The sequence below is a fragment of the Chinchilla lanigera genome, unplaced genomic scaffold (assembly GCF_000276665.1).
Source record: "Chinchilla lanigera isolate Chin_1 unplaced genomic scaffold, ChiLan1.0 scaffold00105, whole genome shotgun sequence".
In the NCBI taxonomy this organism is placed as follows: domain Eukaryota; kingdom Metazoa; phylum Chordata; class Mammalia; order Rodentia; family Chinchillidae; genus Chinchilla; species Chinchilla lanigera.
The window spans coordinates 1,002,250-1,024,986 of NW_004955506.1; the positions used below are offsets into that span (position 1 = coordinate 1,002,250).

Here is a 22,737-nt window from a genome sequence, read left to right on the forward strand (position 1 = left end):
CAGATGGATGTCACTCTCGTCACAGCGGGGACAACCCAGCATCCAAAGCGTGCATGCGCTCTGGTTCTCAAGGCACATCTCACCCCTGCCTGTTGTACACTCACAGGCAGACGGGGGCTGGCACTGTACCCTGGAGGCCAGCACTGCCTCACAACCCCCATGGGTGTTTCCCAGGTTGCTGCCAAGCTTCAGGAGACAGAGCAGGCCCTGCGGGAGCAGGATGTGGTACTGAAGGCTATAACCCTGGAGCGAGACAAGGCCATGGAGGAGCTGCAGACATGTGGGCTCCTCCCCAAACAGGAGCCACAGGTGAGCACACCCTTCCTCCCCTGCTGGCTCTGCAAACCTCAGCTCAGCAGCTGCAGTGGAGATGGTGCCCGTGTGCACAGAGGCTGAGCGGGGCCTTCTCAGTCACGCTTATTTTGATGACGAGTTACACACACACACAGGTGAGTCTGAGGCTGTGAAAGATTAAAACAGGTAAACCCAGGGTTCCTAATCTTTTTTGTATCTTTAGCATTTGAAAACTAAAAAAACTAGGCCCAAATATGACTCAGAGCTGTTACAGTGCAGCATTGGAGCAAATGCTTAGCACAGATGAGACCCTGGGCTCCATGCCCAGCACTGAAGAACATCCCAAAATGGCTCGATACCAGCAGTGAATGCAGATTATTGCTATGGTCTTCTCAGAGCTGCGTGGTGGCCTGTTTGTGCTGCATCTGTCCCTGCAGCATCTAGTGCTTAGCAGGGATGATAGCAGTCAGCAGCTACACACTCAGCCCATGCCACTGTCTTTCTGAGCCTGTAACACCCCTCAGTTTGTTTAGTCCCTGAGGCCCAGGGACCGTGAGGAACTTATCTGAGCTGTCACAGCTGTCAGGTGGCACGAAGCTAGAGGGAGAGGGAACACTTGCTCCAGGTCTGCGGATGGCTTTGGTGTTTTTTTTTCCCTGCTGATCCTTTTGAGATGTACTCACATGCACTAACATGCACAGATCCCAGTGTCCATGGCAAAGTCCACCTCTGACAAGATGTAGAGTGTATCTGTCACCCCTTCCAGTGGTCCCCAGCCACTTTGATTTCCCTCCCATATTGATTAATTCTCGTGTGGCACATCTTGTCCTGGAAGAAGTTGGTGGCCCTAAGCAGTGCTGAGAACATGTGTAGCTTCCCAGCCCTCCCCACCGTTTTCCTGAGGAGCACACAGAACCTGGGAATGGTTGAGCCCAGGCACATAAGGTCAGAGTGCATGTGTGAGGACACTGTCTCTACCAGCTGGGGATCGTTCAGGCTTAGGAGAGCCTTGTAGCCTGGTGCCACCACCTCGTAGAGATGTAGGTTGGTCAGGCTACAGTGGTGCAAAGGAAGGAGCAGGAAGGCTGGAGTGCAGAGGGCCACTGCCAGCACTTGGACCCCGTGGGGACACCCAGCATCCCACCAGGTCATCGCTGCTGGTGAACCCCCGTAACTGTTCCCCTTTCAGTTTTCTGGGGTTTTGTTTTGTTTTGTTTTTGTCTTTTTGAGACAAGGTCTCAACATGCAGTTCAGGATGGCCTTGAGCTCACTTTGTAGCCCAGGCTGGTCTTAAACTTGCAATGATCCTCCTGCCTTAGCCTCCTGAGTGCTGGGATTACAGGTATGCACCACCACACCCAGCTCCCCCTTTCAGTTTTGGAGTACTGCTTCCTACTCTGCTGGGTTCCTTCCTTTGTAGAATACAGTGTGCATTCACATGTCTATGGTGTAATCTCAGTGCAACCATGGAGCTTTTCGTAATCAAAGCCTGGCTAAGAGGTTGAACTTTGTCCGAAAGACACACTTCTTCACACGCAGTGACTGAGCGATCTGAGCTCAAGAAAACAGTGGCTTTCTACAGGCTCAGTTATAGCCCTGAGAAAGGCAGGTTCAAGTCAGAATCTCAGCATGGACCCTCACTGGAATTGGATTGCTGCATATGTAATTAGTTCAGATGAAGTCACAGTCAGGACATGGTGGTGCACACCTATAATCCCAGCACTTGAGAGGCTGAGGCAGGAAGATTGCAAATTCAAGCCCACCGTAGACTACCTAGGGAATACAAGGCCAGACTGGACCACAGAGCAAGAGCCTCAAAAAACACAAAACAAAGAAAAAGAAAAAGGGTGAAGTCCAATGTTTGAGCTCCAATGTGTGCAGTAGGACCAGCCCTAATCCAGAACCGGTCGTCCTAATGAGAGGTAAGGACACAGACAGACAGCATGTGATGGCAGACAGAGATTAGCAACAGTCACAAGCTGCAGATGCTGAGGGTATCCCAGCCACCAGAGGCTGTGAGAGGCCTGGAGCAGATCCTACCGAGAGCCTCTGGGCAGAGAATGGCTTGCCCAATACCCTGATTTCAGGAGAGGATAAATTCCTGTTGACTTAAGCTGCCCAGTGTGTGGTAATTTGTTCTGGGACTGACAGGAACCTCACTCGGATGCCATCTGCCAGAAGTTGGCCTGGGCCTGGTCTCATTGCGGGACACAGTTTGAGATTAAGGCCCAGCAGCTCCCCTTGCATGACACTGTATCAGGACAGTGTTTGAGGGCCCCTTTGTTTTCTCAAAAGTCAGATGTCTGCCCCTTTTTGGAAAGCCTAGGGCACTAGAGTCCTTTGGGGACCTTTCTGGGCGACGCCTGGCCTGCCTTCCCCTCCTTCTGGGCTGTTGGCTGGCACTCAGGGAAGTCAGGTCCAGGCATGAGCCAGAGTCAGCTGTGAAGTGGACTTAGCCAGGCACTCTGATGCCACTGACCCCAGCTGGGTTGTGCTAAGCATGCAGGTGGTCCAGGCATCCTGGGTGGGGGACATCCCTGCAGGGCCTGGAGCTCAGCCTGTGACCCATGCTGCAGGCTGCTGAGGCCTCACCAGCTGAGTGCAAAGAGGCGTCCAGCCTGCCAAGAGTATACACTTGCCGCTGAGCAGATGTTCAGGTGCTGCACAGTGAACAGGGCCAGTCTTGGGGCATCTGTGCTCCTCCCATGCACTGCATAGTGCCAAGGAGCTGAGGGAAACTCGTTTGCAGAAAACTGAGTCATCAGAATCCGGAGCATCAGAGGCAAGGGGGTGAAGCTCAAGGAGCTAGGGGCCAGCAGGCCGCACATCCAGAGTCAGCATGGCTCTGGGAAAGCACCAATGAGCTGGGGCAGAAGATAGCCCTATGCTGGGCGTGAAAGTAACAGGGCTGCTGCAGTAGTGTCCAAGGCAAACCCAGGCCAGGCCAGGCCAGCTCAGGGTGATCTCAGGCCCCACAGCCCCCACAGTCACTGTGAAGGGAGCGGGGCCTACTCGCAACATTGTGCCCAGGGTTCTTAGCGAGTACGTAGAACAGCGAGACATGGAGAGTGGGTCCTGGGGCTGACGGGGAGCTTGACTGGCGGGTTACGTTTCACTTGAGGAATTTTTTTTTTCCCATTTAAAATTTGTCCTTTTCTAAATAAATTTTATTTTTGAGATGAGATCTTACTCTGTTGCCCAGGGTGATCCTGTACTTTCGAGCTTATGTGATCCCCCATCCCCCACCTAGGCTTCCTGTCACTTTTTTCCTGAGGTGTTAGAGATTGAACCTGGGCCTTGTGCATGCTAGGCAAGCACTGTTACTGAGCTACACCTCCAGCCCCTTTTGTAGTAAGTTCTACCATAACTGTCCCATGTGTGTAAATTGAGAAACAATCTGAATGGGTGTGTATGTCATCATGAGGCCATGCCACAACTTACCTAGTCATTCTCTTCCTAGGCCATTGGGTTGCTCACAAGTACTGTCATAACACATTCTATTCGCATATGCTCAGCCTTTTCAGTAGGATCCCTAGTCTCTTTCGAGCCCTAGGTGCGTGGCCCTGCCAAGGACTGAGGAGGAACCGGGACGGGTCAGACTCAGCAGTCTGGACGGGCTCAGGCCCTCCCGTGAGCTGGAGGACAGGGCTGTGAATGGCCTTGTGCCTGTGTGGGACAGGGTGCAAACTGCTCCTTCTACACAAGAGTGGCTGGGCTCATCCAGAGCTGAGACCATAGAGCAGAAAGGGTGTATCACTTGCTCAATCTAGTTCTCAGAGGGAAAGGCTATGGCAGTGATTCCCTCTTGGTCAGAGCAGAGGGCTCTCTGGCCCTCACTAGTGAGGGACACTGCCAAGGACAGTACTGTCAGGGTAGTGGGCTGGACTACACCTGCATCTCCTGACTGCTTGCTATGCACATTGGCTGTGTCTGTCCTCAGCTCGGTAAACACGCTCTTAGAGTTTTTGCATCACTATTGCCTCACAGAAGTTTGACTTTGATATGCTCCTTGGTGTTTTCTTTGTGTTTATCTTGCTTAGTATTCACTGAAGCCCTTAGACCTGTGGTTTTATGATTTTCATCAGACTTGGAGCACTTGGCTGTGTTGCAGAATACCTTTTCTGTTTTTTGGGTTTTTGTTTTGTTTTTTGAGACAGGGTCTTGTTTTGTAGTGCAGGCTGGCCTCGATCTCAGTGACCCTCCTGCCTCAGCCTTCCAAGTGCTAGGATTACAGGCGTGCACCACCATGCCAGCTTAGAATACCTTTTTAGGCCCCTGTTGTTGTTCTGTGTGCCTGTTGCCCCACCCCAGACCACCTCATGTTGTCCCATAGCCTCTGGAGTTCTGCTCACCTTCATTTTTCAGACCCTTCTCTCCACCTGTGCTCTAGTGCTGTGTTTGTGGTCACTGCTCTTCTATGCTTTCTGATCTGCCCTTGGGCCCATTCTAGCTAGTAAATTTTTATGGTGCTAAAATGTGTGTAAAATTTGCCATCTTCACCCTTTTTCAGCATGTAGTTCAGTGGTAGAAGCACATACACACAGTCTATACCCAGAACTTCCCTGTCTCCCCAACTGAGCCTCTGTTCCCTTTCAATGCTGAGTCCCTTCCCTCTGCCCCTGGAAAGTACGTGCGTGTGTGTGCGCGCGCGCGCACACACACACACACACACACATACACACACACATCCACTGCCTATCTCTAGTTTGGTCACTCCGGGGACCCTACACTGGTGTGCCTTCCAGCCACTGAGCTTAGGAGGACAGACAGGTGAGCAGGCAGGCTTGAGGGAGCGGGAGACCAAGCTAGCCTACAGCAAGAAACCTTCCATCTCTTTGTGGCCGTGACAGTTCTTTTCCACATGTGTTTGACAGATATCCCTAAAGCAGCACAGAGAAGAAATAAGTAAAGATTTTCCATCTAGGGAGATCCAGCGGCTGCAAGAGCAGAACACAAGCTTGCGGAATGCTGTCGCACAGATGAGGCGGGAAATGGAAATGCTGAGCGACCGGATGCCTCCTCCTGCGCAGTTAGCAAGGGACAGTGACGGGCCTGATCCAGGAGCCGGAGGAGACGCGGCCCCTCGTGAGTGGGAGAGCCGAGCGATGGTGGCTGTATGGTCAGGCAGGCCCTGCTGTCAGTCTCTCGAGTGAACACCGCATTTAGAAAATCACTTCCAAGTATGACACTGCTTTTCCTCCAAGAGAATCCTGAGTTTCATGCTGAAAGGGAAGAAGGGCAGGGCTTGTACCAGGCACACTGGGCCCAGGCCGACCAGGAGGGCAGGGTGACGCTGCCTGGCCAGGGTACTGGGCCAGGACTTTGGGGAGGAGCACCCTGTGGGAGGGCTGAGATGTAAAGTGTGCAGGGAGGTGGGTGAAAAGTTCGGTGTTTTTGGCAGATTATGTTCTGGCCCTTGAAGCCGAAGTGCAAGACCTAAAGCACAAACTGAAAGGCCTGGAAGAGCAGCTGGGAGGCATGTGGGAGCCTGCGAGGATACCTTCGGGCCCCGATGACCCTCACCCCAGGGTCCGCTTCTCTGCAGAGGCTGCTGGTGAGGACCAGGCTCTGTCCCAGTACACTGTCTCTTTGAAAGCAGAAATGTGGCCTATTTATGCTTCCCTAGAGTCAGCCGCCACCCAGCTTCTCAACCCCCATGGGAATGGAAGTGCGGCTTCCGCTGACTCACACTTTTGTTGTGGTGCGAGCCTGCCTTCCATCAGCAGTTGGTAACACTGCCCCTTACATGCCTGGTGGTCCTCTCGTAGCTCTAATTTACACCTCCTTGTACCTGAGTGAGATCCAACTGCTCTCTATCTGCTCAGCGGGCGTGGCAAGATCTCAGGCTGAGACTCAGGCCCCTTCTGTGCTCCCTGAGTTCAGATCTCTGGGACCTGCCATACTGGCTGTGAGTGGTGTCACATGCAGGTGCCACAGGGGCTCCCTACAGACTCCGGCTGTCCCGTGAGGGTCCCTGCGTGCTCTTCCCAGAGGGGTGCTACCCTGGGCATAGAGCAGACATGCGTAGTGGGTAAGAGCCCTGGAGGGAGGGCAGCCATCTTTCCCTGGTCTGTGGTGAAGACCACAGAAGAGCAGATTTTCTGGTATTTTCTCAAAACTCACTGGTGTTTCTGGGGTGCTGCCTCCTTTGAAAGGGGCTGGGGATTTAGCTCAGCAGCACAGCACCTGCCTAGCAAGCGCAAGGTCATGAGTTCAATTCCTAGTACCGGGGGAAAAAAAAATGAAAGCATCTGAGCCAGAAGGTACAGGAAGTAAGAAGGGACAGGAAGCTCACGCTGGGCTGTGCCCTAGAACCCATGGTCCCTGATGTCAGGGCTGTCATTTTCTCACCTCCCAGATTCTTCCCACAGTGGCTGCTTTTGAGGACAAGTATCTAGTTGTGACTGGTGAGAGGGGCAGGATGCATGCACTTGGTCTGTCTTGCAGCTTTGACCTTGCAGTTCCAGAGTGAAGAGTCATGCTGTGTGCACTCTTCCTCTTCTGCATCGCTAGATTTCATTTGTTGATGCTTTATTGAGAATTTCTACATTTACTGGGCTAGGGATATAGCTCAGTGGCATAAGTGCTTGCCTGGCAAGCCTAAGATCATGAGTTCAATTCCTGGTACCAAAAAAATGTATATTTAAGAAAAAAAAAATAGTATAGTTCTTTGAAACTACCTGAGGCTGGAGTTTTCCTGGTGAGAAGGTTTTAAACTGTGAATGCAGTTTTGTTCATAGTTAAAGGACTTCCAGATTTTTCTGTGTCTCTGTGCCTCCTCCCACCCTACCTCACCCTTTTTCTTGAGATGGGGTCTCACTATGTAGCCAGGGTAGTCTCAAACTTGCAGTGATCTTCCTACCTCAGCCTCCCAAGTGCTAGGATTATAGGAATGCACCACAACACCTATTTTGGGACATAATTTTAGGTGTTGTATTATGCTAAGTAATTGTCCATTTCATCTAGATTTTTAAACTTCTGGCATGAAGTTGTTTATACTATTCTAGGAGCTTTCTAAATGTCCACTGGACCTTTCCCACACATTAGGTTGGTCCTTTGCTTCTGTTCTCCTTCATTCTTTCTTGCTTAGTCTCGCAAGAAATTTATTTATTTTTTAGCTGTTTTAAAGACTCAACTTGGTTTTCTTGATCATCTATTATATTTTCTGTTTCCTGAATATCTCACTTTATTCTCTTTCTTCAATTTTATTTGCTTATCTTTCTTTCTAATTTGTTGAGATGAATGTTTAGCTAATGGATTTTCAGCCTTTCTGTTTCTCTAAAATGTGAACTCAAAGCTATAAATGTTCTCAAAAGGACAGCTTAACATGAATGGATAAATATTTTTCTTACTATTACTCTGTTCACAATAACTTATAATGTCCATTATCATTTTTTCTTTAACCCGTGAGTTATATGGGTATCTTTTTTCTTACTTCAAACAAATGGCCGCATGTGTAAGTGGAGAGATTCCATCAGAGACTGTGTGTCAGGTTGGATTTTGTCCTGCTCTCCTTGTGCAGGATTACATTTCATGTACAGTACATTTTTGATTGTCATAAGGAACTGACCTCTTCAGCCCAGGGAGTGACACCTGCTCCTTGAGACAGCCAGTGGCCCCTGTGGGCCTCTTGGGGGATATTTCTAGTTTCCAAGATCTGAGCCTGACTGATGTCTTCTCTGCAGGAGACTCTGTCTGTGCTGGCCAAGCATCCACTGGACTGGTGCTAAGGAAGCTCGAAGATAGAGTGCATCTCTTGAACTTGCTGGTAATGCAGCTCAAAAAGAAGGTGAGGTTGGCCTATTGACACTCGCTCAGGGTTTCTGGGTCTTCTGGGAGTGGGCATGTGGGCAGGCTCAAAGAGATTCCAGATGTGATCCCATTGACCTTGGATGCTGCCTTAGTTACTTTTCTCATTGCTGAGACACAATACCTGACACCCACAAGTTAAAGGAATAAAGGTGTTATGGTTTATGTCTGTATGTCCCCCCAAAACCTCATGTGGCCATGGGGCAGGCTTTTAGAGTTTGATTATGGGTGTGAGAGCCGCACTCGCCCTGGGGAGGATAGTTTGCATATGTAAGGGAGAGGAAAAGAGTGCTTGAGGCCATTCCTCCCCAATTCCTCGCTGGTGTGTGCTTGTTGCTTTTGCTGTTGTCTGCTGCCATGAGCTGTAGCTCTCTGCCATGTGCCAGTCTGCCTTGTAATCTGCCAAGTACGGACTGAAACCTCCACAAACTATAAGCGAAATAAATCTTTCCTTCCTTAATTTTGGGCGTCAGGTATTTTGTCCCAGCAACAAGAGAAAAGTAACCAAGACAAAAGGTTTATTTTGGCTCACAGATTATAGAGGTTTCACTCCATAGTCAGCTGGCTCCAAGGCAGAGTGGCACGTAGCAGACAGGCATTGCAGAGGAGAAACAGTCCATGGCAGGACAGTCAGGAGGCAGCAGTGGTGGTGGTGGTGGCAGCAGCAGCAAGGCTCCTTTTCCCTTTTATCCCATCCAGGCTACAAGCCTTTGGGTGGTGTTATCCACACCCAGGCTGGGGCTTCCATTATCTATAACCAGATCTATACCAAACCAATCTAGTTATCACACACTCTTAATCCCAGTATCACACACCCATGATCCAGCCACCTGCCAGAAACCCCATCTGTGAGCCCGTGTGGCTTTGGAGGAACATGTAGATACAACCATGACAGATGCCCACTGGGCCTTTCCTTGCCTGAGTGAATGAATACTGTGAGCAGCCACTGGATCATCTTGTGTATGACTGCAGCAAGTGCATGGGGAGAGCCTGGTAAACAAAGAAGAGGTCTCCATAGAAGACAGTGTCAAGGCCAAGCATGCAGAGCCCAGGGGAGATGAAGTCTTACTATGTCTGGTGTTAACTTAGCAGGCGTTTTCAAGGTTCAACTGTGTTATAGCATGTGTCACTGCGAGGCTGGTCTCCATTCTGTTAGCTGCTCCTCCGTAGTAGAGACTTGAACTGCCCCTGCCTGTTCCTGGTTGTGAGTGTGCTGCTGGGAGCATTCCTGCGGTTCACTTTGCAGGTAGATGCCTGAAAGCAACATTGCTGAGTCACATAGAAAGTCTCTAACTCTTTCTGGAGCAACCAGACTGCTTTCCAGAGCAGTGGCACCAGGTCACATGCCCACCAACAGTGTAGAGGCTCTGTTCACATCCTCCCCAACATCACTGTTCCTGGCTTTTTATTCGACCTCTCTCATACCCATGAGAGAGGCATCAAGTGGCATCTCCCTGTGATCCTGACCAGTGTTTTCATGGTGACATATGATGCTGAGCACTTTCCATGGCTGCTTGGCCGTTTGTACACCTCCTTTTGAGAAGTGCCCATCTAGATCTTTTGCCTATTTGTTTGATTGTTTTGGTTTTTTGAGACAGGGTCTCTATGTAATTCAGGGTGGGCTTGAACTCGCTTTGTATACCAGGCTGGCTTCAAACTTGTGGTGATCCCCCAGCCTCAGCCTCCCAAGTGCTGAGACCACAGGTGTGCTCGACCATGCATGGTCCTTTGCCTATTTTTAGTTGGATTATGTGTCATTTTTGTTGGATATAAAAGTTCTTTTTGCCAAGGATATAGCTCAGTGGCACAAGTGCCTGCCTGGCAAGCACAAGGTCCTGAGTTTGAGTCCCGGTACTAAAAAAAGTTCTTTTTATATTCCACATACAAGTCCCTCATCAGATGTATGATTTGCTAAATTTCTTTTCCACCTCAGTGCTTGTCTCTTTTCTTCCTCAATGGTGTCCTTCAAAGCACACTTTTAATTTTGACCAAGTCCAGTTTACCTACTTTTTTGTTGCTTGTGGTTTGAGATCACACTGTCCTGTCACCTTTTGTACACACATTTCTTATGAGGTGGCCTGCAGAGGAATTCTCATAAGTCCTTTTGAGTCCACAAACACATAAATTACATCTTCCCCGGAGACTCTCTTCTCCTAAGCAGAGACTCTGGAGTTCCCATCCCCCACAGGGAGTGAGCCATGCTCCAGAAACTGGGCGCTTTACTTTTTTTAATCTTCCAGGAGATTTTGTTTGTTTGTTTGTAGTTAAATTGCAAATAATAGTTGTATACATTTATGTTGTGTATTGGGATTTTCTTTTTCAAGGTAATGGGGATTCAATCTACTGAGCTACATCCCTAGCCTTTTTTATTTATTTTTTTTTTTTAAGACAGGTTAAAATGGCCAGGCTGGCCTCAGACTTGAGATCTCCCAACCTTAGCCTCCAGGAATACTGGGGTTACAGTCACACACACCACACCAGGCTACAATGTCTTAAAATATTTGCACACTGTGGCTAAGGGGGCTAGTAGCCGATGCATGGCCTCACCCCTTTGTTGTTTCTTCATGATGTCTTGCTCCCTCTATTGACTGGAAGCACATCTTCATCGTTGCAATAGACATGAACTTGACCACTTTTCCATTTCTATTCAAGGAATTGCAGTTCTACATACATAGCCAGGTTCTTATGGGACATCAGTAAGTTAGACCATGTGTTGGACCATAAAGCAGGTCTCAGTGAATTTAAAAGGATTCAGATCACACAGAAAATGTTTCCTAGCCAGATGTAGTGATGTACACCTGTAATCCCAGCACTCAGGAGGCTAAGGCAGGAGGATCCCCTCAAGTTTGAGGCCAGCCTAAGCTACATACATAGTGAGTTTAAGGCCAGCCTGAACTATATAACAAGATGTACCTTAAAAAAAAAAAAGTTTCCTGACCTCAGAAGTTAATTGGAAATCAACAATAAAAATATCCAGAAAAATCTCCAAATATTTTCAAAATAGTATATGTCCAAGTAAACCCTGAGCCAGGCGTGGTGACACACATCTCTGCCTATTTTTTGAGGTCAGCCTGAACTACCTAGTGAGACCCTATCTAAAAAAAAATCCAAAAACAATCCCTGGGTCAAGCTGGGCATCTGTAATCTTAGTATTCTGGAAGGCTGAGGCAGGAAGATCACAAGTTTGAGCCTGTCCTGCAAAATTTAGTGAGACCCTGCCTCAAAATATAAAATGAGAACTGGAGGTATAGCTCAAGATTCAATCCTCAGTACCTCAAAAATAAATAATCCTTAAATCAAAGAAATCCCAAAGCAATGCCAGCCATGGTGGTGCATTCCTGTAATTCCAACACTCAGGAGGCTGAGGAAGGAGGATCACTGCAAATTCTACCATCCTAGGCTACATAGTGAGTTCAAGGCCAGCCTAAACTGTATAGTGAGACCATGTCTCAAAAAAAAAAACAAAAAGAAAGAAAAAAAGGAAGGAAGAAATCCCAAAACAGTGTTTAGAAATGTATGCTTTTAATGCTTATGTTAAGTCAGGCATGGTGGCACACACTCAACACTTGGAAGGCTGAGGCAGAAGGATCACAAGTTCTAGGCCAGCCTTTGTAACAGAGTAAATTTGAGGTCAGCCTGAACTACATAGTGAGACCCTGTCTCAAAAAAGTTCTATGGTACATACCTGTAATGCCAGCACTTGGGAGGCTGAGGCAGGAGGATCACTGTGAGTTCGAGGCCAGCCTGGACTACATAGTGAGTTCAAGACCAGCCTGAAATGAAATACATAAGGAGATCTTGTCTCAAAAAAAAAAGTTTTTTTTTTTAAGAAGAAGGAAAAAAAGTTCCTGGTTCTAACCTACCTGGTTAGAATTTTACACACAAATGCTATAGACAAAAAATATACATTTTGGTAAAAGTTCATAATTTTACCCCTATAGTCAGAGGCAATCCTGGGTAAGACATTACCTTGGAGTGTTTTTGTTTCCTTTTCTACGTAATGGTTCTACTTACCAAATGTTCAGCTCTGTTAGATGTCTATGACAAACTCAAAACAAAATTAGGAATTGGCTGTAGGCCTCTGTGCAGTAGGAGAAGGTGCACAACCCAAAAGCTCAAAGTGTAGAGAGAACTGTGTATCTTTCCTTCCCACCTAGGCTGGCCAGAGGCTACCCGGGGAGTGGCAAGGCCAGGCCAGGGTCAAGGGTGGGAAACACAGCTGTGCTGCTGCCGCCTCTGGAAGGTTCCTATTGGGCCTCTGTCCTCTCTGCCTCTTGTACACTCTGGGTCATCACAGCCTTTGATCCCCTTCCCTCTTAACACCTCCTATCTCTGCTTCTTGCTGGAAAGGGAAGACCCACTCCCCACCCCTACCCCCACCCCCGTGTCTCAGGGGCTTGTTGTGTTTTGTTTTTGTGATGCTGGGCATTGAACCCAGGGCCTCAGTGGTAGGCAAGTGCTCCACCATTGAGCTCCATCTCCAGACCTGTGCTTGTTTGTTTGGTACTGGGGGAGTTGCACCTGGGGCATTTGCAGAGCTACATCCCTAGCCCTAGTGAGACAGTCTCACTAAATTGCTAAGTTTCCCAGGCCAAGCTCAAACTTGCAGTCCTCCTGCCTCAGCCTCCAAGCAGCTGGCCTGAGAGGCACATGCCCCGTACACCTGGCTTCCTTGCTGTTTCCTGGTGGCCTTGTTTCTCCCAGCACCAGGGCCTCTGAGAAGGGCTGTTGTGCACTGCTGCGTATGCACTTTCCCCTTCCAGTCTTGGGGCCCAGCACATGGGCAGTGCACACTTGGAGCATTCAGGGCTTGTGTGCAGATCATGTTTGGTCAGCGGGGGGACACTGGCCATGGATCTCTGCTGCACACCATGCTTCCTTCCCTGCCCCAGGCCCTGGTATCCTTCTGCCTCACCCCTAACTGCCTTTCAAATTGCCTCCCAGGTGAAGCAGCAGCCCCTGGAGCTGGACACTGTGCAGCAGGAGCTTCCCAAGGAGGTACACCAGGTGCACCTGGAGGTCCTGGAGCTGCGGAAGCAGGTGGCTGAGCTGGGGAAGCATCTTGGGACAGCCCGGCAAGACCAAGGGGAGCCTTCAGACAGGAAGTCACTCAGAAAAGAGGTGGGAACCTCGCAGTTGGCTGGCACTGCTGGTTCCTTGCCAAGTTGCCAGTCATTGTGGGCTGCAGAGAGGGTTGTCCCCAGAGGTTAGCCCCTGCTTCTGTTCTCTGTGAGCATCTCCTGCTTTAGGTCTTTCCTGAAGAGCTGCCTCCAGCCTGGTCTTCAGGTGAAGCCCCTTTCAGGGGAAATCCACCGTGCAGGCTGTTGTGCCGTTCACGGCCCAACTGCGTGCTGTTGGCCCAACTGCATGCTGTTGCAGGCGGCCCTGCCTGTGGAATGAGGGCACCCACTGTAGACTCGCGAGCCCAACATGGGCTCCTATCCTGGTCTCCAGCAGCCTCAGCACTTCCTGTTGCCCAGCCTATACCTGGATCTAAACAGGCCTCTCAGCAGGTCTTTCCCTCTACCCAAGCCCACTACTGTCCAGAGGCCCTGCCAGCCACCTGCAGTGCTGACCTGTGGTGACTCAACTGACATGGGATTATGGTGCTGACCTGCAGTGACCCATGGTGACTTACGGTGACCTTTGGTTACCTGTGTTGAGCTACAGTGACTTGTGTGGCCAATGGTTTTAGGAACAAAGAACAGTGCCTGTAAGCACTCAGAGTCCTCTGGCAGGAACTGTCAGAGGCCAAAGACAGTGTTCGTGTCCCTGGGGCACCCGGCTTCTGGAGCAGGTACCCAGGCACACCAGGGGGATGTAGCCCAGGAGCTGCCTAGGAACAGTGGCAGATGAAACAGGCAGGGTAGAGGGGCGGAGAGGTCTGAGACCCAGCTGGTGCTCAGCCATCAGGTACCAGAAGGGCCAAGCTGGCCACTAATGTAGCACTGAGCTGTGTCTGACTGCTGGGCCAGCGCCTAGCTCTCTCTGGACTCTACAGTCCAGTCCCCCCGTTCACTCCTGGCCTGCAGGACATGTGGGACTGCAGAACTGGCCCACGGGGTGGCAGCTATGTCTCTGTCCAGCTTCCTGCACATACAGGTGCAGCTCTTGCCAGATAGGATGGGACAGCCCTACCTGTATTCCTCTTCTCATGTGTGCATAGTGGAGGGGCCAGACTTTGTGCAGATAAACAGGATCTAATCCTGAGCTGCTGAGTCTGAAGTGGCATCAGGCCCTGCCTGGTCCTTCATGGCATAGACAAGTGGGCAGGCAGCTGGGCCTCAGCATCCTCTGTGTCAGGCCCAATGCCATGTCTCTCCTGCTCTTTTGTATCTGAATATCCCTGACTGTAGTGAGGTGTGAGGTCATTCTCAGGGTGAAAGATGGGAAGCTCAGGGAGACCCCTGCCTGGGTCAAGTGCTAGGTCCCAGGTTTCTCACCACCAGGAGAAGGGAGAAGGAAGACCAAAAAGACAGGGCTCTTGGGCTGCAAGTGGTGTCAGCATCATCTATGCCAGTGATGTCCACAGCTATCATTTCAGATACACAGGGAAAGAGAGGGAGACACGCATGCACACATTCCCAGTTCTGTCCTTGGAGGGTCCAGAAACAGGGACTCTGGCAGCCACAAGCACCTGTGCCCTGAGGCTGTTCTGGATTTCCTGCTCTGCGCCTGGGACCGGGGCTCCATGGACAGTGCCAATCCAGTGTAGGGCACATTAGGAGGAGCCACAAGACACTCTGCTGACCAGATCCAGGCCAATGGGTATTGCTGGGGAAGATTGCAATGCACTGGAAACAGGAAATTACAAGTTCACATTGGGACAGATAAGCAGACACATCAGAAGATCAACCAGCAGCCCTCAGGGATGATGCAACCAGCTGGGCAGGTGGGGTGAGTGTAGGCTAGAGGTAGAGAGCTTTCCTGGTCTCCAGTTGGTGTCCCCCACAGATCTCTCAGTTCCCAAGAAGAATGAAGCATGAGCTTGACCACACTTCCCAGCGTCAGGACATTCCATTGTCTCATCCCCCCAGTAGAAAGCACCGCTGACTCGTTTCTGGGCTCCCACCAAAAACAGAGCCTGGGGCTGGCCTTAGATAGGCCCAGTGGAGAGATGTGACATTCCTGGACTCCGGGGCATCAGCAGCACAAAGCAGACAGACACTGGGGAGCTAGAGAGTGCAGCAGGTAAACACATGAATCTCAAGTCCTGCGCAGGACACCTAGGCTGGAACAGACACAGTCCAGACCTGAGTTAAAATTCAGTGTGGCCTGGGACCAGGCTATGTATCCATATAACCCATGTTAGAAGCACAGACTAAGTATCTGAGTATAAAGCAGCAGTGCGTCTCCTGTTTATTCTTAGACACTTCTAGAGGAATTTTGCATCAGGGGTGGCAGTGCTGAGAGGGTGGACATCTTCAGACTGGGAGTCTAGGGAAGCTCATGCTCCCCTTTCAGGCTCTCTGTCAAAGCCTGGCCCCTCCCCCTGTCCAGCCAGCCATGCTTCTCTGCACTGCCCCACAGGCCCCTGTGCAGGACGGGTAGCTGGGTGGGGTATCCTGCTCCCCTAGCCGTACTACCAACATCTCCTTGCTTCTGGCCTCGGGCCTTTCTGCCCTCTGCCTGGTCTCGCCAGCATTGGGTGGAGGGTTCCCTCATCAGTGAGGGGCACAGTACTGTCCTGGCTGCTAAGCAGCCTCTGCCTCCCGTGGACCCGCTGGCTCTCACCACAGCCTCCCGTGGATAGCATTCCTCCTGATTTCTTGCTGTCCAGGTTCCCTCCCTCACCCCACTACTGGCATCTGCACCCTGGCAGCAGAGGTGGGATCATCCCAGCCCTGGGCCCTTCACAGGGATGGATGGCTGCTGTGTCCGCTCAGACAGCCTGTGGTTCAGAAGATGTCTCTGAATATATCTCCAGTTGTGCCCTCTTTATTTGGAGGAAAGACTTGAGATTCATCAAAATAAACTTTTAACGAACACCACTGTACCAGGAACCCAGTCCTCAGAGGGTCACTCCCTGACCTGGGTCATGTGTGCACAGTGGGGGCCACACCTCCTCCTGTGCCTTCTCAACCAAGGACAGGAAGGCCTCAGGCTCCTCCAAGCTGGGTATCCTGCCAGGGCCACTGCTGTGGTGAGGGTTGTTTGGAGGGTAGGTTTCCCTTAGAACAGGGGTAGGAACCTATGGCATGTGTGCTGGGGCAGGCTGTTACCACTGAAAGCTCTAAAAGGTTCACCATCCCTGCAGAATCTCCAGGCATCTGAGGTTTGGCAATTCCCTTGCAAGCCTGTTCTGTCCTTACCTCCAGCACCTTGAGAAGCACCGAGTCCTGCAGTCTCCGGTCGGCCCTGAGGGTGTAGGGAGGCTCAGGCCACCCTCCTCCAGGTGTGCCTGCCTCTCTCAGGCCCTCACCCTGAGTCCTTTGTCTTCTGAAGACCACACCTACAGAGAGGGCAGAGGCACTAAGGACAGACACTGGGAATGTATTAAGTTTGGGGCACCCAGGCCTGCCTGAGACTTCCATGGGGCCAGCGGCACCTGCCCTAGCCTGCTCCTGCTACACATGAGAGGAGGGGGGCCGCCTGCTGTGTCATCCCACGCTCCTCCATCCCCCAGAGCCATAGCACATTGCCTGAGGCACTGGCATGCAGTCATCCAGCTCCCAACACCACCTGGGGACAGATCCCCGCCAGAGGCAAGGGCCCCTGCCAGCCCCAAGAGGACTCCAGGCAGCTGGCCAGGACAGGATGTGCAGTTCTGTTCCAGTTGCTCTCACTCAAGCCTGAGGTGGGGGCAGCCTGACTTCTCACAGGTGCCGGGGGCCTGGGTGTCACTAGTCCCTCAGCGCCCCTGTTACTGTCCCAAACATCTTGTGTGCGACTATGCGTCTGCATCGCTGTGTGTACAGTCCAGGTGGGGCTGAGCCAGGACCATATAGGGTCCTCTGCCTTTGCCTTTCCCTGCAATTTCTCAGGGCTGCAGGCTGTGGGAAGCTACAGCTGCCATGGAGGGGGAGGGGCACTCGGTGGCTGAGAGAGCCAGTGGGTGGCCTCGAGGGTGGGCATCATGGGGACCACAGTGCGGGGGTTTGGGGGTGTCTTCTGCTCCTGGAACAGGGCCCAGCTCAGGCCCAGGAGCAGCTGGGCCAGCTGATGTGAGAGGGTCTCATTGTCCTCTCTGGAAAGTCACAAAGACCCAGACTCCTCATGTCGCAGGGTAAGTTGGTTGCCAGTACCCATGACCAAGGGAGAGGACTGAGGAACCAATTTAGGCTGTGGCCCTACAACTGGGAGGCCAGTGCACCCCCTGCTGCACATCATGGGAAAGGAGAGGCCCACCCAAACGTCTATGCTCTCCCACCCTGACACCAGAGCACGGAGACAGTCACCATTGTGTCTTCCCTGTGGAGGACTTCTGGGGCCGGAGTGATGTGACCCGGGGGGAACACCCTCTTTCCCACACAGGGCACATTGGTGGGGTCTCACAGGACTGTCTGCTGTGTGATTTTGTGTAGGGCCTCGCAGCGGGGGTGCCCGTGGGAACTGAGGACCAGGAGTCGCTCTCCAGGCACCCACAGCCCAGAGCACAGCCCCCACAATCTGCATCTGTGCCCCACCTGCAGCGGAAACTCAAGGAAGCCACCAGGAAGATCCTCAGCCTCCACCTGCAGAGGGAGCAGCTCATCGAGATGGGGAACCGGTTGCGTGCTGAGCTGGGCCACTCCAAAGGTGAGTGAGTCCCTTGGAATGGAACAGGATGAGACCACATGAGGCCGAGGGACATGTGCAGGAAGGAAGAAGAGTCTGGCGTGTGTGCTGTGTGCCTAGAGGCAGAAATCTGTTGCTAGTGCTTCAGGGAGAGGGCATGGCAGCTATGCACTAAAGCAGAGCCAGCCAGCCTCCACCCGAGGGTGGGCGCACTCCGTCCTGTTTCTGGGGCCACATCTATGAGAATGTGGTAGGGGTCAGCAGAGCAAAGCATTTCAGAGGGCTGCTCCCCAGTGCTCAGGCTGTGGCCTCCCAGATAGTGGTAGCTTTGTCTCCTGATGGAGGTGAACTCAGAGATTTCCTAAGAAAGGCAAGTGACAAGTACTTGAGCCCCAGGTTCCTGAAGAAAAGATGCTCATGTTCTGAGCCTACAAGACAGGCCACACCCAGCAATACCTAGGGCCCCCAGGGAGTAGCAGCACCCAGGCCTGATGGGCCAGGGGCAATACCAGAACCCCAGACCTGTGCACAGTCTCTCAAGCAGAGGCCTGCCCTGTGTGGCTCTTGTCCTTGTCCCAAGTGAACACTGGAGACACCAGAATCCATCTGGATTGGCAAGAGTGTTCACTCAGGTGCTAAAGTGCACACCTGTTCTCACTGCCACCTCCCTTTACCCAGACACCCTCTGTCTTTGCTTGCACTTCAGCAAGCTTCTGAGTTACAGGTGATGACCTCAGAGGCTGTGCTGTAGGGGCCCAGTCGGGCCTCCACTCCTGTCTGCTGAACACCAAGGAAGGCCATGGCTATGTAGACATGAGCCTGAGCCACTGTCTCTCAAGGTGGAGTCCTGTGCACCCCTGAAAAGCCAAGGGCCCTGCAGGGGCTCAGCATTGTTAGCACTTCTACCATGGACCATCAGAGCTTTTTGACAACAAAAGAAAGGGAAAGGTCAGGGCCCCGTGTGTCATTCCCTAGCTTCTGCCTCAGCAGCTGTGGCTTAACACTCTGACGTTTGTATCCTATGGCTTCTGAGGAAAGCTCCCAGTGGGGAAGGACACTGACCTTGGGCATGGGGCCCAAGTTTCAGAGTGCTGTGCTCCCTGGAAAGGGTGTGGGGCCCTGAGGAGACTGGGAACACAGCCTCATGGAACCCTAGCATGTGAATGGGTGCGGAGGTGAGCCACACCTCATCATAAAATTAACCCATTGTTCTGAGCAAGCACAGTCAGGGATATTTAGTGGCTTTCAGAACACAGCCCTGCAAGGAAAGGCTGCCAATGGCCCTTGGAGGCAGGTGTTCCTCAGTGTTGCCCAGGACTGCCCTGCCAGTTGGGCCCTGCCGCAGCTCAGTTCTGAGGACCAGTGAGTGGACACTGTTCCCATTTCTCTTTCTGATTCTCAGCCTACAGGAGAGGGGGCTGCTCCTCATTCCTGAGAGGCACCTCTGGCTGGACCTTGTGCATGTCTCCTAAGAAGCTGCAGCCTCTGCATGCTCACGTGCACGAGCGGTCTCTGGCACCTCACTGGTGGCAACCATGGTGACTTCAAAAATTATGACTCTGTTTCCTCTCCCTTAATTCTACCCTGTTCTGTCATCTAAACCAAAACACCCTTCCCTATCCTAACCTTGCTGCTCTTTGATCTTGGCCTTCATACCACACTCTGCCCACACCACCACATGTTTGCTCCAATGGTGACCGGGCCTCCCTTCCCTCTGACTTTTCTTTTCTTTTTTTTTTTTTTTTAATTTTAAAGAGAGTAGTAAATGAGAAACAAGTAAACAAAACAATAGAACAGTAGCAGCATATGAGTACCATGAACATAAACAAATCAGAGCAAGAACATTCAAAGTGATAGACAAAATAATACGAATCAATAGTGGTTGTTACATTACATATTGCTGTCCTCAACTACATTGCTCAGATTCCCATATGTAAGAATGAACGATTGCTCAAACCATTAAAGAGAATAAGAAAAATAATTCGTCGATAAAACATTAGAGATAATACAGAGTTTCACTAGACAAGATGGTAGGAGTTCACCATTGTAATTTCATTGCATATTGTTACCTTCAAATCAGTTGCTCAGACCACCAGACACAAGCATGCAAAGTCAATCAGAACATAAAAAATTGTAAGCATTAACTGTTCATTTCAATATACCATCAAACATCAGCAATACAGTTATCACAGCTATTCATATATATATATTTATATTTTGCCTTTCTTCTTTTGTCTTCTTTCCCTCATCCCAGTCATTCCTTCCTTTGAGCAATTTCTTTCCCTTTCATATCATCTATTGTATGTTTTGAGTTTTACCTAGTCTTTCAGGTAAAAATACAGAACGCTTCACGAATTTACGTGTCATCCTTGCGCAGGGGCCATGCTAATCTTCTCTGTATGGTTTCAATTTTAGTATATGTGCTGCCAAAGCGAGCACCTCCCTCTGACTTTTCATGCCGGTGAATTTGTCTTTTCTGCCTGGGCCAGCCTGGCTGTGTGGCCAGATGTTTCAGGGACTCACCCACCCACCCCTCACTCATCCATCTCCCCATCCACACATCCACCCACTGTGCGTCCATTCAGTCCTGGAGTCCCTCTGGGAGCAGATACACCCACCTTCCTCAGTTTCCATAGAGCAGTGGGTCCGCATTGGGTTAAACCCTGCTGCCCGTCTCCAGGCTGCTCAGAGCAGCTGAGAGCCCGGGATCCTGCTGGGTTCTAGGATCCAGAAAGCAGACTTAGCAGCCCTCTCTGAAGGCCAAAGAGACCTCAGCAACGAAATGAAACATTCTACAAACTGGCACTTTTAATTACCTTTGTTTCTTCTTTTGTCATTCATATTTTGGGCTGCCACCTTTTTCTGGCAGCCCAGGCCCATAGCACCTCCTTTGTGAGTATCGTTATGGCTCCTAGTTCACTGTACCTGCAGTCTCTGTGTCAGAGGCGGGGCTCTCAGAGGGCTCTGACTTCGTCAAGGGGTCAGTCCATTGACGCAGTCACAATTTGATGGCGTTATTGAGTGGTGAGGAAGCAGGAGGTGGGGTCTCATTGGAAGTAGGTCTTGGGGGCGTACCCTTGGGGACTGTATGTCATCCCTGGCCCCTTCCTCTCTGGCTCCCCAACCTCTCTGCTTCCTAGCTGCCACAAAGTGAGCAGCTTCCCTCTGCCGCACCCTTGCACCAGGCTATTTTTGCCTTGCCACAGGCCTAAAGTAATGGAGCCAGCTGCCTGTGGACTAAAACCCCTGAAACTGAGCCAAGATAAGTACCCTGCCCTTAGCCCTATGCTGGGGATTGAACCCAGGGCCTCATACTGAGCTACTTCTCTAGCTTTTTTTTTTGATGGGGGCGGGCAGAGTTGTTGGGTACTGGGAATTGAACTCAAGACTTGCCAGGTAGGGGCTTGTGCTGCTGAGCTATACCCTTGGCTTTCATTTTATTTTTTATTTTGAGAGTCTCACTGAGTTGCCTTGGCAGGGCTCAAACACCATTTTTCCTGCTGCAGCCACCCAGAGTGCTGGCATCAAACCCATTCCTTTCCTCTTTTAGGTTGTTTTTCTCAGGTATTTGTTCACAATACATGGTAAGGAAAATCTGCCAAACACCTCTTCATTTGAAAGGCTTTCGGCACTTTCACATTTGATGTTCGACTGAACTAGGATTGACCTCTAAGTGTGGTGACCAGAAGCAGCTCACACTGCTGCCTTTGGGCCCTGAGCACCTGCACTCAGGTCTCTTCCCCACCTGGACAAGACCAGGTGCCTGGATACTGCCCTCAGGGCAGACACCAGCAAATCCTGAGCATCTCTGAGGAAAGGGCATCAAAGATAAGAGGGGACAGACAGGAAAGTTCTTAGATACCTGACAAAGAGTTGCTGCCTTCCAAGGCAGCTGACCAGGGCTGGGCTGAGCAGGGAGAGGCCCTAGGAAATCTGTGGGCTGAGGGGGGGCCAGGAGTGCAAGGCTAAGTCCACAGCTGGGTTCTTTGGCTTCTTAGAAGTTTCAAAGTTGGGAAGGCGTGGTGGTGCAGGCCTGCAATCCCAGCCACTGGGAGACTGAGACAGGAGGATTGCTGTGAATTTGAGGCCAGCCTGGGCTACAGAACAAGAGCCTGTCTCCAAACAAACAAACAAACAAAAGGTAAAAATGTTTCACTGCTGTCAGTACTTCACATTTCTTTAAATTTTGGTGTTTCATTATCATATTATTCCCCTGCTGAACTGGTTCATCTAGAAATAACTTGGTATTTGTTTTGTTTTGTTTTGTTTTTCTGTCTTTTTGAGACAAGATCTCCCTATGCAGTTCAGGCTGGCCTTGAGCTCACTTTGTAGCCCAGGCTGGTCTCGAACCCTCAACAATTCTCCTGCCTCAGCCTCCTGGGTGCTGGGATTTCAGGTGTGCGCCACCATGCCCCGCTAGAAATAACTTGGTTTTTTTTAAAAAAAAAAGTATTTAAAAAAAAAAACTTATTAGGGATCTAGCTCAATTTTTTTCCCAGTGTTTAAATGGTTAGCCAGTTGTACTAATTCTGTTCATTGGATATGTGTATGTGAATGCTAAAATGTCTGTGTATATTTAATTTGTGAATTATAATGATACATACTATTATAATCCTCTTGTTAGTGTAGAAGTAACATTAGCATAAAATCAGCTTTATGAACTAGTTGAACAGAACTGTCCCCAGGTTTGCTCTTTGACCTTAGTAGCCTGCCACCACCACAGCATCCTCTCAGGGCTGGGACAGCAAGCTGCCAGCAAGAGGCTTTGTTCTAAAAGCAGCTCCTGCTTCCCTGAGGCAACTTGGAGGCCACAGCTTTCATCTAGGCCTCTGCCTCCCTCGGCAGAGAAGAGCCTGTAGGCAGAGAACTTGTCCTGCATCTTCCTGTGCCTGAGATGATTTTGTTTTGAGCACTGCC

At 50.7% G+C, this 22,737-nt stretch overlaps 1 protein-coding gene across 4 annotated transcripts in view; it reads left to right on the forward strand.

Annotated features, from left to right (window-relative positions):
- Nucleotides 1-22,737, forward strand: part of Ccdc57 (coiled-coil domain containing 57) — a 106,231-nt gene that overhangs the window by 47,777 nt on the left and 35,717 nt on the right. For 3 of the 4 annotated variants that reach the window (XM_013506055.1, XM_013506057.1, XM_013506056.1), the window contains exons 10-15: nucleotides 175-309; nucleotides 5,169-5,379; nucleotides 5,696-5,848; nucleotides 7,980-8,083; nucleotides 13,048-13,224; nucleotides 17,628-17,841. In XM_013506055.1, coding sequence (XP_013361509.1) covers nucleotides 175-309; nucleotides 5,169-5,379; nucleotides 5,696-5,848; nucleotides 7,980-8,083; nucleotides 13,048-13,224; nucleotides 17,628-17,841 — 994 coding nt within the window. Of the gene's footprint in view, nucleotides 1-174; nucleotides 310-5,168; nucleotides 5,380-5,695; nucleotides 5,849-7,979; nucleotides 8,084-13,047; nucleotides 13,225-17,627; nucleotides 17,842-21,818; nucleotides 21,905-22,737 lie in introns of those variants that run through there. The other variant, XM_013506058.1, reaches the window with a different exon arrangement.